The sequence below is a fragment of the Lissotriton vulgaris genome, chromosome 9, assembly GCF_964263255.1.
Source record: "Lissotriton vulgaris chromosome 9, aLisVul1.2, whole genome shotgun sequence".
Classification (NCBI taxonomy): Eukaryota; Metazoa; Chordata; class Amphibia; order Caudata; family Salamandridae; genus Lissotriton; species Lissotriton vulgaris.
In genome coordinates this window covers 362567458-362582712 of record NC_141697.1, presented here as the reverse complement: position 1 = coordinate 362582712, position 15255 = coordinate 362567458, and the positions used below count along the sequence as shown (strand labels likewise).

Sequence of the window (15255 nt, the reverse complement as noted above, 5' to 3'; positions counted from 1 at the left end):
TCTACTGCAACAGAACAACAGATTAGTGACTTGCATAGGTATTCAAACTGATGGCCTCTGCATCTTAACAAACCAACACAAATGCCAGTATTGAGCTCCATTTGATAATAGTATTTACTTCTGATGCCAATGTAAATATATCATTGGTCCCACGAAAAGTTAATTTCTCAAATGTATTTTGTTTTCAACACTTAGGGGCCAATTATGGTCGCGGACGGACTTGAGTCCGTCTGCGATCACTGAGGATGAGGGAACGTCCGCATGGGCTGCGGCATTCCCTCCTGTGCAATTAGGATGTGACCGCCACCTTGGTGGTCACATCCTCTATTTTTAGCATTGCGGCGGGTGCGGCGGGTGCGGCTTCAAGCTGCACCCGCAGCAATGTTAAAAATGCACGCATTGCATTTGTATGTAGAAAGTGGCAGGCACCGTGCGGTGCCTGCCGCTTTCTGCATACAAATGCAGGGGGGTACCATAGGCACCCCCTCATGTGCACCCCCCATCCCCCCCTTCACCTAGGGGGCCCGCAACGGGCCCCCGCAGTGAAGATCCGTATGCTTTTCCACGGCGGAAAACCCACAGCGGAAAAGCATATCTTGGCATCAATCCTAATACGGCTAGCGGTGTCTGGAAGACACCGCCACCATATTAGGGCTTTTCCGCCGCAGTTGTAAGCCAACCGCGGCGGAAAAGCTGCGGACTGAAACCAAGACCCACCACCCACCAGCCATCCTAATGTGGCGGTGGGTCTTTGGTGGGTCCGCTGCGGTTTTTCCGCATCCTCCGGGCCGGCGGTGGCTTCCGCCGGCCCGGAGGATGCGGAAATTCCACAATCATAATAGGCCCCTAAGTCTTATTTTTCAATAAATACAAACAGATAAACATGATTAACCCATGAACAATATACAACAAAACAACACCTCTTATTTTTCAAATTCACTACTAGACAAAAGACACCCCAAACACTCAATACTCTCTATCAGCCATTCCACACTAAATCCCGATATATAATCCACTTCACGCATTCATCAGATTCACCCAAGGGAAAAGCCCACCTGGATTTACAATTATTCAAAATAGGCTCCCTGCGGAGGACAACGAGACTCACTCAGCCAAACAACACAACAGCTTTAGAACCAACACGAAAGACAACAATGCACAAAACTACATTAAACACGATTAAACAAAAATCTTAATGTGCATTATAAACAACCAGTCAATTGAACTATGTTTGCTTGACTTAAGAGGGCGCAAGGTTGACGCGTTTTGAACCCTGTAATTGTCAGGGCTCTCCTCAGGACCATCAAGATCTATAAAAAACAAGATAGAAAACACATTCTCTTACTATCCAAATCCTAGAATGTACTACCCAAGCATGAACGTACCCAGCTAGTGCTCCAGCCTCTTACCTCATTCATAAAGTATAGCTACTCTTTCAAAGCATCTGACAAATAAGGAAAAAATCAAAAACTGAAATTAAAAAGAAAAGTCATACGACCCTCAATCTGTCAGAACAAAGATGAAGCCCCACAATCGTAACGGGACTTACATGGGGGTGCTCCCAAGATCCCAATCTGTAATATTGCAATCAAGTGCTTCAAGTGCAGCAGGTGTTGTCGTCAATCGTATTCATGAATCTGCAGAGCAAGAAGGTTTTGCATATAACTGTAGTCATATCGATAAATTGTATAGTCCTGACAACGAGTATTAATACCTGTCGTACGTACCAGTAATGTCCAATATGAAACGACCAGTAGCATGGGGCAAGTCAATTAGTGACCCAGGCTTTGGCAATCAATCTGAAAGAAGAAACGGGGACCTGAGTTCAGGGGGGGTATTGCAGACCCAATGATGCCTAACGTACAGTCTAGTTTACGGTGCAGTAAAATAACCCAAAAGCAAACTCCACCTCACAATCGCGCGGTCGGCAGTAAAACGAAAATCCTTCTCCACTGTAAGTATACAGTCAACTGATACATCCTATACTAATAGTAAATAGTGACCGTTAACATTCTATTCTGGCTGCTGGGATACAAAAACTGCTATTCTCAGAATTCACAAAGAAAGCTGATGAACGTTACCTGACCTTTTATATTACAGTTGACTAGTACTTGAAGCCTCTTAAAACTAGTGGTGCGCGCGCACCCCAGAGGAGCGGGGGAGAGGGAGCATATCAGCGGCAGCGAGGCGAATGTGCGCTGCTGCGCGTTCTAGCCACCGGTGGGAATGGGCGGAGCAAAGGCGCGGTGCGTAAACATGCACTTTGTACAGATAGTCCTTGCTTAAGAGAAGCAAGGCTGGCAGTAAAATTGGTGCAGTTATTGCCAGCCTTGCTTCTCATAAGTAAAGGCTATAAGTACAGAGCGCATGTTTACGCCCCTCTTGCAAGTTTTCAAAACAAATAAATAAAAGGCATTGTCATTTACAATGCGAATAGCTCAAACTCTCGCAAAAGCGAGACCATTTGCCTTGCAAATACTTGTCCTTGGAGGGATGCCCATTGCCACATGTGAGAGTCCAACCAATTCCTATTGTGCTTCCTGCACTGTCCATTCTCTGATTAACCCCCATCTACTCAGCCGAGTCATCCGTTTCCATCTCTGGGCACCCATCGGACAGGTGATATGCAGTCTGGGTCCTTTCATGTGCCTTTCACAATTGTTCCTAATAGCCTGCAATATCTCAACAGCTTCACGATTGCCTCCACAAACAATACACAAAGCTGCAGCCAGTATGGACTACGCTGAAGACTTCTGTCTCAGTTTGATGGCTGCACCTAGGTAAACAACCATAGGCCTATCTAGTAACTGATCGACCATGGAGACAACACCATTCTCTCAGTTATAGGCAGGGCCACTGCAATTATGCGGAAGGAGAGGGACAAATTATGCTTTAGGATTGAGTAAATTATGCAGCAATAATATGCAAATTATGCAGCATAATGCAGCACCTTTTGTAATAGTATTACTTCATTATATCCGCATTTTTAAACTTGGCGCCACTGTCTGGGCTTTGGTTGTACCTCATTACCTACTTAACACCCAAATATAGCAATAGGCAACAGAAAGGTGACCAGGCCAGCTTTGCAAAGGGCCATCCACTGTGCAGCAATACATGTTGAAAAAAGAAAGATCCCCTTGGGTAGATTTTATAACTGAGTAGAACCTGTCCTCAAGTAACACTCACCCTTATGCACTCTCATTCACATTCCTCACTATCCACACATTTCAAGATTAGACCATATATAATAGGGAAGCCACTTCAACACTTTGTATTAAAAACATATATTACATACATTTATTGTTCACATAGCAAAATTTCTCATTAAAAACACGGGAATAACCCATCAATCAGTACATTTGATATCACAAAAGGTCATAAAAACAATAAATTCAAAATATTTGTCACAATATGCATGAAAATATAAAAAGAGTGAAAAAAAACAAGGGCTAGATAGAAAATTTCAGTCTTAACAGTTTACACATCCGTCATAATATCATATCAAAGGCATGGAAATATGCAATCTGTATTTAGCTTTCTTTCACCAATGCCCCATGGGCGGATTGTGTAGCAAAATATAGCATCAACGCGTTTCGATGGGAAAAGCCTTATAAATCCATCTTTCTCAAGACTCGTGTATATAAACACACTGTCTCTTGTTAAATATTTTCATGCAGTCACCTGCTTTAATAAGAGAGACTCCCTTAGTTGTACTCTTTCATAATCTTTATGCTGAGAATATCGATAAAAACCCAGATTTGATGGGGACGCCTTTTTGTTAAAACTTCCTGTTTGATATAGCGGGGGTCGCAATAAGCATAATGCGCTCCTGTTTCAAGACTGATTATATCTTGTGCGTGGACCTTCTCTGTATTTTCCCTTTTGGCAAGAACCAAATGCGTAGTAGAGGGACCGCTTTGTTCTGTTAACAGATCTTCCCTGGACAGTTGTTTGTCTCGTTGGGCGATATTATCGTTATCGGTCCCTTTAGTAATTAGGGATCCGAATTTACCTGCTACTCGAACATGCAGTCTTCTCCCTTGGGTCAGTTTGCCACATTTTTGTAACTTTTTAACTGTTTGAGGTAGAGACAATTTCTCAATGTCAATACAGGAATGGTTCTAAGAGGGGGTGGTGGGTATTTAAAAGTCCTGGCTACCCCCATAGGGCAGCCTTTATTCCTTTTAAGAAGGATTAAAGGCTGCCCTATGAATCCTCGCGTTCCGCCCCCAGGGGGTCTGCACAGACCTGTCAATGGTGTGTGTAATATGATGGGGCTCCCTTGCAGAATGAGAAGAAGGGCCCCTGACTCTCCCATATCTCACAGATATTCATTGGCCTTGGACGGAATGGGGCCCCGCAGAAGGATTTGGTGGCCCTTGAAGGGTTAGGGGCGCCCCTTGCACTGCATGGGCGGCAAGGGCCTTCATTACGCCCCTGAGACCTGTGCCGTAGGTGCGTTCATGCACCGAGTTATGTTATAAAGAGGAATAAACTAGGTTTTCCGCTGCCCTTGAAACTGACCCCGTGCCCTAGGTGCTGCTAATGAATAACCCATATCATGTAATACGCGAGCCATGGAAACGCGTGCGGGGCTCAGAGACACACCCTGCTGTCCCAGCTAGAGTTCACCCCTCCCCAACCACCACCCCCGCACATGGAGTGAGGTGGGTGGACCTTCGTCGGAGCTGATCAGGGTGCAGAGTGAGCGAGGGTAATAAAGCACACTTAGCCAGTTCAACGTAACCAGTATCAGTGCAATGATGAAAACTGAGTCACTACCTTATCTCCCTAGTGCATTCCCTAGCACGACGGTCGTGCGAGAAATCGACCCCCCAAACCTTAAGGGCTGCCAGACACCTAAACCAGTTATCTAAAAACTAAGCAGTCTCCTCTTTTACCGCATACATCTCCCCTGGTATGCATTCCTGCATGAAAGTAATCGCCCTGAGACTTCGACTGCACCTGCCTCTCCCAGCTGCTCGGCGGAGGATGAAAGCACTGCGGCTTGGCCATGGAAGGTTTTCTTGGCAGCACGGGTGACCTTGAATTGGCTCATCTTGTTTGCGGGTAGCCAGATAGTGCAGACTTGATGTGACCACAGAGGTGCGTTTCTGGACCATTTGCAGCAGGTCCCTCTGAGGTGGGCGCATGTACTGACTATTACAGTCATCCGGGTGGTCGGCAGAAGGCATAGAGGTAGGTTTTGGGGGACAGGAGGTTGTGGGAGCATATTCTTACATATGAAGGCGGCAGAGTCCATGCTTCTTGTCTTTGACCACGTGATGAGTGCAGGGTGCTCGCCATGATGATATATCTTGAAAGGTCATGACCCCCTTTAGCATTCTTGGTCATCCAATGTAAAGCTTTAAACATCAATTGCTCTGTGGACTTTGTCTGGGTTTTGCTCAGCTCTGGGTTATTTGCTAAGATGACAGCATATGGGCAAACTGCTGGGAGCAAATCTAGCCTCATATAGGTCTTCTACCTATTGCCACCCGCTTGTCTTTCCTCTGTTCTCCTCCTCCAGTCATGTTTCCCGGTCTAGATTGTTTAGTTGCCCTCGATCCTCTTGTTGCTGGTGTATCCTCTAGTGCACTACCGCATCTAAATGGAGGAGGAGTGAGGTGGGTAAGGTGGGGTCGTTGCCTAGATATTGATGCTACTCTTGCGGTGTTGCTTATCGTAAGTTGGGAGTTGGGTTTAAAGGAGCCACCTCTCCCCTCAGGATCCCCTTGGGTTACCACTTTCTCATGATGTAATTTGGGGTGCTCGGTCACACACGAGGGCTGAGATGAAGGCAGTTCATTATCCCTTGCCAATTCCTGTATACACCCCATTGCTGTGTTCCCTCCCCATTGGTTTCTAAACCCTGGTTTCATAAGTGTGGCTAAATCTTCTTCAGTTTTTATCAGTTTGTCAAGGACAGGTTGTAATCGTGAGGTAATGACCTGCTCCATTCTTGACCACAGGTCCTCCTCCCATGGCTTAGTACCCCATGTTGCTCCAGCCCTTGTTAATGTGTCATCCCTTGCCTTCATAATTGTGGCCTTATTGGCTCATACTCCCCTCTTTCGTGCTTGACTGGTGGTTCCATAGGGGAGCCAATTTCCCCTCTGCTAATAATTAAGGGGCTATTACTTTGGCTAGTAACGTTAGTGCATTGGGGTAAGAGGTGGTCATCACACATGGGCATTGGGGCATAGTTCAAGAAATCCATTGTTTGCGGGGGAAGTCTATGAGTTTTATCTCTTTGGATAAGATGTCAGTCACCATGGTAAAGAAGGAGTCCATTCTGTTAATGATCTCGGCCCCTTTTTCTCCAACTATGGCCTTCCGTTTGCCCGTTGTCTTAAGATGAGATAGTCCAAATACCAAGCTCTAGACTAACAAAGATAGAGGGGGGCCTGGCCCAGCTTGGCCTCGTCCAGGCTTGGACAGGCGTGGAAGGACCTGCCTTTGGCTCAGGCACGTCCCTGTGTGCATCCAGCGCTGCGGGTTGGCGTTGCGCTTATGTGCGCGTATGGCATCTTGGGCAATGAAGGGGATTTTAGTTTCCCCCAGCAAGGAAGCGGTGGAGCAGTCCAGGTAGGCACAGCTTCTACCTCCTCCGTAGTGGGCACAGTGGCTACAACTGCTGAAGGTAGGTGTCACACTTATGTGCGCGTATGGTATTGTGGGGGGGGGGATGGAGATTGTGGTTTCCCCCAACGGTGCGGCGGTGGAGCAGTCCAGGCAGGCACAACTTCTCCCCGCTCAGTAGTCGATCTGGTCTGTAAAAAAAAAAAAAAAAAATTTTTTTTCTACTTGTCTTTTGCTGATTGGATCCTCTCTAAGAAGAATAAATAGGAGGAGCCGTTGCTGATGTGTGAACCGGCTGCTTCAGAAAAGACTAAATAAGCACCGTGAGAGAAGAGAGATGTTTTCATCACCCAATCACTCAGGTGACAGACAGCTCCTGCTCCCATAACACTCCCTATTTTGAACAGAGATTGCCCTCAGCAGAGTAGAGGCACGTTCGGAGCTGGCAGCCACAGACTACTCAATATTCAGGCCTGTAACATTCGGCCTAGCCAGCAACAAGAGCATTCTGACTGGATGGCCATCTTCCAAGGTGCCACTCCAGGTGCTAATGATCATGGACGTCGCTTCATCATAATGCCAGTGGGAGTGACATTGTATACCCTTCGACCTTAATGATGTCACAGGAAGCGACATCATATGAATTTTGACCTTGCATTGTCCCAGGAAGTGATATCACATAACCTTAATCCTGATGAAATCACAATAATTAACATTAATGAAGTTACATAATTGCATAATTAATATTATATATTCTTCTAGGGCAGAACAATGGGTGGGGGTTTCTCTTCCATGAGATATGTTTGGAAAATAAATTTGCTTTACTTGTGCATTTAATGCATAATTTTCACATACATTTGTTAATAAGTCATAGGCTCTAAAAAAAACACTAACTAAATATTCAAGTCCTTTCATGGTGTGCCAAACTACTGAAATCTGACAGTCCCCATGAGTTCACCCAATTATGGTTTTAAAATGTCATATGGGTGCCCCCTTATGTCAAGCATTACCTCCATTGCTAGGACCAGCATTTTGCCTTGCTGGCCCCTTTTGCCCAAACATTACATACAATATACCAGTGCCGGACTTTTCCTAATACTGCTTCTCTTGCACTATGGAGGTCCCTTATGTCAACGTTTATGTATAATATTTCAAGGGCCACATTTTGTCATGGATGGCCCCATGATCTTGCCACAGTTGTCTTCCCATATGCCAAGAAGTTCTCCAATGTGCTGTCACCAGCAATATATCACAGGTGCCACCTATTGCAAGAATTTTCTCTAGGAGGCACTTTTTCATGGGTGTGGATGCCAAAATGTACCTTCAGAGTGCCAGTAGTAGCATTTTGCAGAGGGTATCCCATATGCAAGCACTGTCTCCATTATTCCAGTACCAACATTTTGTCAGGGGTCCGTCTATAAACCAAGAAGCATGCCCGGTCCAACAGCCGGTCTGCAAGCATAACAACACATGCTCACTTGCATTCACTTATTCACACTCATTCTATCATTAGCACTGAATTGCACTCATTAATTTTCACCTACTCTCGTTCACTCACTCTCACCCTGAATCAGTTATTCGCATTCTCTCACTCACTCTTACTCTGACTCACATATACCTACTCATTTCGGCAAACACACATCCACAATCGCATATACAAAAATACATGCTCACACATGTACACACTCTGTCATCGAAACTCACTCTCACCCACATGCTCGCACACAACATACATTAAAACCATTTTATTTTTCTTATCTAAGATGCCAGTGAAGGTCCAGATCTTGCTGCTCCCCTTTTTATTACACTGACAGTGAGTAATAAACTTTTAGTCTGGTGGCTCAGTGGACTAATGTGTCCACTGCAGGGGCCTGTGTACGACCTCATGGTCACAGGTTCGAATCACGGCGGCTCCACTCGGCCTTTCACCCATCTGAGGTCGATCAAATGAGTACCATGGCTAGCAATAAACATCTGTTATTCAGTGCCAAGATGTGCCTCCGGGTGAATGTGCGCTTTACAAATACACGTTAAGTTATGTTATTAATGCGATACAAATGGGCAGGAAACAAGGTTAGAGTCGGACTCTGATAATGCGAGGCACCCCTGTGTTCTTGGCACTGATTTTGCCACCTATGAGGCCAGGGGTCACAAAGGCAGTGCCAGGGGTAGAAAGGGGCAAGCTAGGGGTTAAAACTGCAACCCCCTACCCGACGCCCATGCTAATGATTGTGATTGAGAACATTTTCAGCCAATCCCTATCAGCTGCTTCTAAATGTTCTTAGTATTCATTTTGCAGTCATAAGGAACAAAACACCTTGATGTGGCATTTCTCAAGAGCAGTAATTCATTCATACTAGATTATTTATATTTTTATATTGTTAGATGTAAAATATTCTCCTTTTTTTGATACAGAGGAAATGCACTTGTTACATTACTGTTTTGTTTACTCCAAGAAGCTATCCTCAAGCCCCTTGTTAGTAATGATGGCTAAAATTCATATAATGATAGCATGAATCCCTACACTGACTATAAGATGAAGGCTTTTCTCATTTGACTCATGTACACTTGATAGTGGAGCTAGAAAACTAACATATGACTACTCTGAATTGTTTTCTGATACACAGTAAAATACCTGTTTTGTTTCCAGGTATGGTGTTGCAGTGCAAGACTTTGCCACCAGTTGGCGGAGTGGTCTTGCTTTCTTGGCCATCATCAAAGCAGTCGATTCCAGTTTGGTGGATATGAAGGACGCCTTGGATAGATCACCGCGGGACAATTTGGAGAATGCCTTCAGGATAGCATTTCAAAGTCTTAACATTCCAAGACTTCTGGAGCCAGAAGGTGATTGTGGCATCTGTGATTCCGATCTAGGTTGAAACTGGAATATCATACAGGTTTAAGGGTGAAATTAATGAAGAAAACTGTTGTTAAGAGGTTCAATATTAATGGTTTTCGGCTTCTTGAAAAGAGCATACCTTTGACATGCAGCACAAACCTCAAGTATGTTTAAGACTAGGATGGGCATTTTTATTAAGGGAATATTGTACATGTAGAAGATTGATTATTAAGGGGTATGAATTACGGGGTTTGACACATTACCAAGTTTACATTCTAACAAGTAGCACAGTGGCTTTACAGAAGCTGGGGCCAGATGTTGAAAACTTGTTTGTGGTTGCAAATACTCTGATTCGGAGGTTGGGAGTGCAAACATTGCTTGGTCATTTACTAATCCAATTTTAAGAAGTGGTAATAGGATGGCGACTGCACACTGATTGCTGGTCCCTCTTTCAAATACCAAACTGGTACTAAATTTATCAGTGTGTCCCAATTTAGGGTGAAAACTTTATCGCAAAAGGAGAAGGGGCCCCTTTTCAGCCCAAATCCCTTTGTGAATTGCAGAAAAGGTTTCAGGATAAGTAGGGTTGGTCCCAACACTTGCCGAAACAGTTTTATTTCATTTTGGAAAGCAGCACTGTCTCCCTTTAGGAAATCTAGGTGCTTTAAAACAAAATGTTTATTAAAGCAATCACAGACATGCTGCTCTACTGACCCTGTCAGGCCCCCTTCCCTGTGAATGCCACCAATCGTAAAAAGTCACAATTTGCATCCTACCTTATACCTTTAATTGGTATGTAGACTAATCATAATGAGACAGCAATAGTGACAAGTGAAGCTAAGAAATCGCCTAAGTTTACTGATGATTTGTCACAAGATGATTAATTATCAGTCTTTCATTATTATTCAAACAGTTTCCTCTCGTTCCCCAAGGGTGTAAGTGTATGTTCTAAAATCAGAGGTTGACAGACATATAGGCATCATTATTTCTACCAAATTTGAACAATAGAGCATAAGTTCTAGAAGTGGATTGAAAAGTCAACCAGAGCATCACTTCTAAAGCTAATAGTTAACATTTTCAACTGTTTTACTTATCCAGAGCTAGTAGTTAAGTAGATGTTTTTCAAAGCTAATTTGTTTGTAAGTTGTACCTAAGCAACCTGAGGCAAATTCATACATTATTGTGCCTATTCACAAACTGCATTTGGTAGTCTATAAAGTAGTAGCACAGAAGTGCCACTCACATACACCAAAATGCTATTCACAAACACCCAGGCAGTAACCTCTGTCTCTCCTGTCTTTTCTGGGTGGGATAAGGCGGACCAGCTGGTAAATGAGGAAGATTTACCTCCTAAATGGGAGGTGTTTATGGAAATGTAAGGAGGGTTTAGTGAGGGACATTGTAATACAAACATCCAACACAAAATGTTAGAGAATTGCTAGTTCCAAGATACATTTCTAAAGTGTCTACATACCTAAAGGTGTAAAAATAAATATAAATGTACTCTACTCTAGTCCAGCCTTTGAATAAGTCCAGCACCACACATGGCCACTCACAAGGAAATAAAATAATGCCCCATGGGAACTAATATTATAAAGTGAACTAATAATATATATATATATATATATATATATATATATATATATATATATATATATATATATATATATATATATATATATATATATATTCAAAACATGTTCCTATACTTGTAAAAAGAAACGTACTCGACACTCCAAAGTTGCTGGTGCATGTAGAAATTTAATGGCAGGAAACAACGCGTTTCACCTCTCGGCTTGATCACGTTTCAGCCGTGAAAACCCAACAGTGTCCTTTAAATTTGTTTGTAAACAGAGAAATAGGACTATCCCAGTGTGAAAAAACAAACAGTGCAAAATAGTGGCGGCCATTGCTGATTGGTGTAACATATCCTTTCTCAATCGTGTGATGCGATATGAGACTGTGGATGCAACATTCTGATTGTATATGTATCTACAACATACAGTGAAGCTAATGTTTTTACATCAACATTATAAATGGACCTTGTAAATGGGTTTATCGAATGTCATGCTGTGGTATCTAAGACGCTGTCAGTCGGTGGAAAATACACATATTTACAATTGCGTCTTAGTCGACATTATAAGAAAGTGGAAAGATGGACTTTCATCTGCACATCGGAACCCAAAGTGGGGTTTGGGAGCCGGTAACAAATAGGAGGAGACGTCCTCCATATTGGCCGATTTTGCTGGTGTCTAAAGTAAAGAAAGAAATATTTAACAAACGAGAACATAATGGCAGCGTTGGATTCCAAAACTAAAGCAACTGCAGATAAACTATTTTTCATGCAAGGTGGCCCAAGCAACAACGAAAATATCCAGGCGGCCAGCATGAGTGACGAAATACACCTGCAGATACTACTTGGTAAAATGGAAAAATTACACAAGACGGAACTCTCTAAGTGGTGGGAGGCGGAGTCACTTCAGCGCTACATAGAAGTAGCAAGAGTACCACGTGGCTTAAGGATCTTTACTATTCCAACTTTCGAAGATCCAGACCCCGAAATGTTGGAGGAATGGTCCAGTAATTCTGCCGCATGCTCTACAACCATGATGCACATATTGGTTAAATATGCATTAAAAGATCGCAGTAAACTATTGGAACAAATTGAGAACCTGATGGTAGAATTAAGCACCTTGATGACAAAAGAAGCCTTGGATGAGTTTATGAAAAACTTGGAAATCAAAATGGCCAAAGTCGAAGAGGAAATTACCTTAAAAAAACAGCGTAAATTCCTTAGAGACTTTAAGGATTACCAATCAGGGCGTACTCTTACCTTCCACCGCAAGTATGACCATTTATTTGACAAGCCAACAACGGGAGCCAAATTAAACCAAAGTACAACATCTCGAGCAGAAGTAACCGAGAGTGATATATTGGATGGCAGCCTCCCTGACCTATCTACGATGGGTCTTAATCAGCCAATCAATGATGACCTTCTGAAAAAACAGCGTATTTTTTTATTACAGTTCCAAGTTCTGAACCAAGGAAGGGCAGAGTACCAACAGGATCAAGGGATCCAAAGGGGAAGAGGACGAGGAGGTCGGGGAAGAGCAAGAGGAACAAGCAAGCCAAAGCAAGACAGAAACGCAGAAAAAACGCCCGTGGGAGTAAAGATGAGGGGCAGCAAAGCCAAAATATGACGGTAATAAACCTTTCACAAAGACTATTATCTGTTCATGAGACTGAAGTTCTGTCGCTAGGACTATCCTTTTGTCCCTCTACCAATTTTAATTACGCTCAAACCAAAATAGACTTATTCTATTTTTCTAGAAAATTGAAACTGAAAAAATGGTTTGAAACTCATCCCAAAAACACAGCCCCTGATGTGAATGCATGTGTAGCTAATGCTATTGACAGTCATGATGTTGATCTCTTGAATATAATCTCCTCAGGTGACATTGTAAGAGAAGATCTTTTAGACAGTGAGAATTGTGATGTGAACCCAGGGAGTAACTTTCGACCGAAATCGAAATTTCTACCAAATATTGTGTGTGAAGCTGTTGAGGTTTTTGAAAAAGGAGTACTATCAGATATCAAAAAACTAAGAACTAAGAAATTGCCTAATACTAAGAAAAACTTGTCTCTAGCTCTTAGACAGGCAATGGAAGATCTAAAAAAATGATACTGATATTGTAATCCGCAATGCAGATAAGGGGGGGAACATAGTGGTGCTCACGAAGGAGAAATATTTACAGGAGGGTAAGAGACAACTAAGTGACACCACATGTTATCAGGTCTGTACCCCGGAAGATATCAAATCATCCAAAACTGCCTTTGACAACTTGCTTTACGATTACCGAGACAAAGGTTTGTTGGAATGGGAAGAATATAAATATCTAAAATGTGATCACCCTAAGACTCCTATCCTCTATCTTTTACCTAAACTTCATAAAAACGCAACAGACCCCCCTGGGAGACCCATTGTCTCATCAATGGGATCACTACTTGAACATACCTCACAATATATTGATCACTATTTACGACCTTTCGTAATGTCTCTTTCTACCTAACTAAAAGATACAACTCACTTCTTGAAAACAATTGAAGGAATACACTGGGAATCATCGTATACATTAGTTACTTTAGATGTTAGTAGGTTATACACCTGTATACGACATGACCTAGGTGTTATAGCAGTGGAACATTTTCTGAAAATGAGATCAATTTCCTTTGCAAATCACTCAAAAATGCTGCTAGAGCTGATTTTGTTTTGCCTGACCAATAATTTTTTTATTTTTGACGAACAGATGTACCGACAGTCACAGGGCACAGCGATGGGCACCTGCTTTGCCCCCAGCTATGCCAATCTATTCATGGGCTGGTGGGAGGAGGAGGTGTCCACGCAATAAAATGAATTCAACAACGAAGTTGTCCTGTGGCTTAGGTACATCGACGATATTTTTATGATTTGGAATGGCACTACGGAAACAGCTAGGAAATTTGTACAGCGCCTAAACAATAACAATTTGAACATAACACTAACAGAACACATACACAAAACTCGGATTGAGTTTTTGGATGTTTTAGTGGAAGTTCATGAAGAGACCATACATACCAGTCTGTTCCGTAAGGAGACGGCGGGTAATAGCCTTTTGAGTACTAGAAGTTCTCATCCACGCAACCTAGTGGACAGTATACCTTACGGGGAACTTCTTCGGGCTAAGAGAAACTGTAACACCAATGAAGCATATGAAGCTGAAAAAGATAAAATGTGTGTACGCTTCAGAGAACGTGGGTATAAGAACAAAACCATCAGGCAGGCATGTGTGAGCGCAGATGCAACTGTTAGAAATTAACTGCTGAACCCTAATCGTGTAACAACGGAGGACGAGAAAGTAAGGTTCATCACGACTTTCTCAGGCCAAGCCAATGAAATTAAAAAGATCTTTAGAAAACATTGGCACGTCCTCTTAACGGACAACCATCTTAAAATGCATCTAAACCCGAACCCCCAGATTACATTTCGGAAGTGTAGATCCTTAAAGGATGAAATTAGCCACAATTCTGTTACGAGCAAGAATCGGACCAAGGGCAAGCCAGGTTTCAGATGCTGCAGAAAATGCAAGGCAAGTAGAAACAGTAAGGATTGTGTAACCTTAACCATCCCCACCTCTGGCAGGGAATTTGCCATTCGCAAATCACTCTCATGCAACACCATGTACTGTGTCTATGTACTCATCTGCCCGTGCAACAAATGGTACGTAGGCAGCACAATACACACAGCCAAAAAGAGAGTTATGGAACATCTAAGGGCAATCAAAAATCATAACGAACAGTAGTACCCTGTGGCACGACATTTCTATGAGCATCACTTCCAGAATGTAAACAATCTAAGAATGGTCGTGATAGACATGATTGATATGGGAATGCGTGGAGGCGACAGGAAACTGGCCCAACGCAAACTTGAGTCGAGATACATAATAGATTTTGAATGCAAGACCCCGAATGGGTTAAATTTTAATGAAGAACTGGCAGTCCATCTTGCATGAGAAAGTATTGAAATATGGATGTACTGAACTGACATGTATCTACAGTTGTTTTCCAGGTGTCTGATTTTATACTTTTTAACTTCTTATAGGCTTTCTGAATGATTTGGTTGGACCATTAACTTGAAAAATACCTTGTGAATTAACTTGCAATGAATGGGTTGAAGCAATAAACTATGGAAAAGTGCTATGAAATTTGGAAATCGGGGTACATGCCCACTTGGGCGGGACCCTGGCACAGGTTGAAATGTCGAATGTATGTTGTGGATACATGAACTTTATCAATTT

General features: G+C 42.8%; 1 protein-coding gene across 2 annotated transcripts in view; it reads left to right on the top strand.

The window, feature by feature from the left end:
• CLMN (calmin) overlaps window positions 1-15255 on the top strand; it is a 517285-nt gene that overhangs the window by 383005 nt on the left and 119025 nt on the right. For both annotated transcript variants that reach the window (XM_086937734.1, XM_086937735.1), the window contains exon 7: window positions 9233-9426. In XM_086937734.1, coding sequence (XP_086793860.1) covers window positions 9233-9426 — 194 coding nt within the window. The remainder of the gene's footprint in view (window positions 1-9232; window positions 9427-15255) is intronic.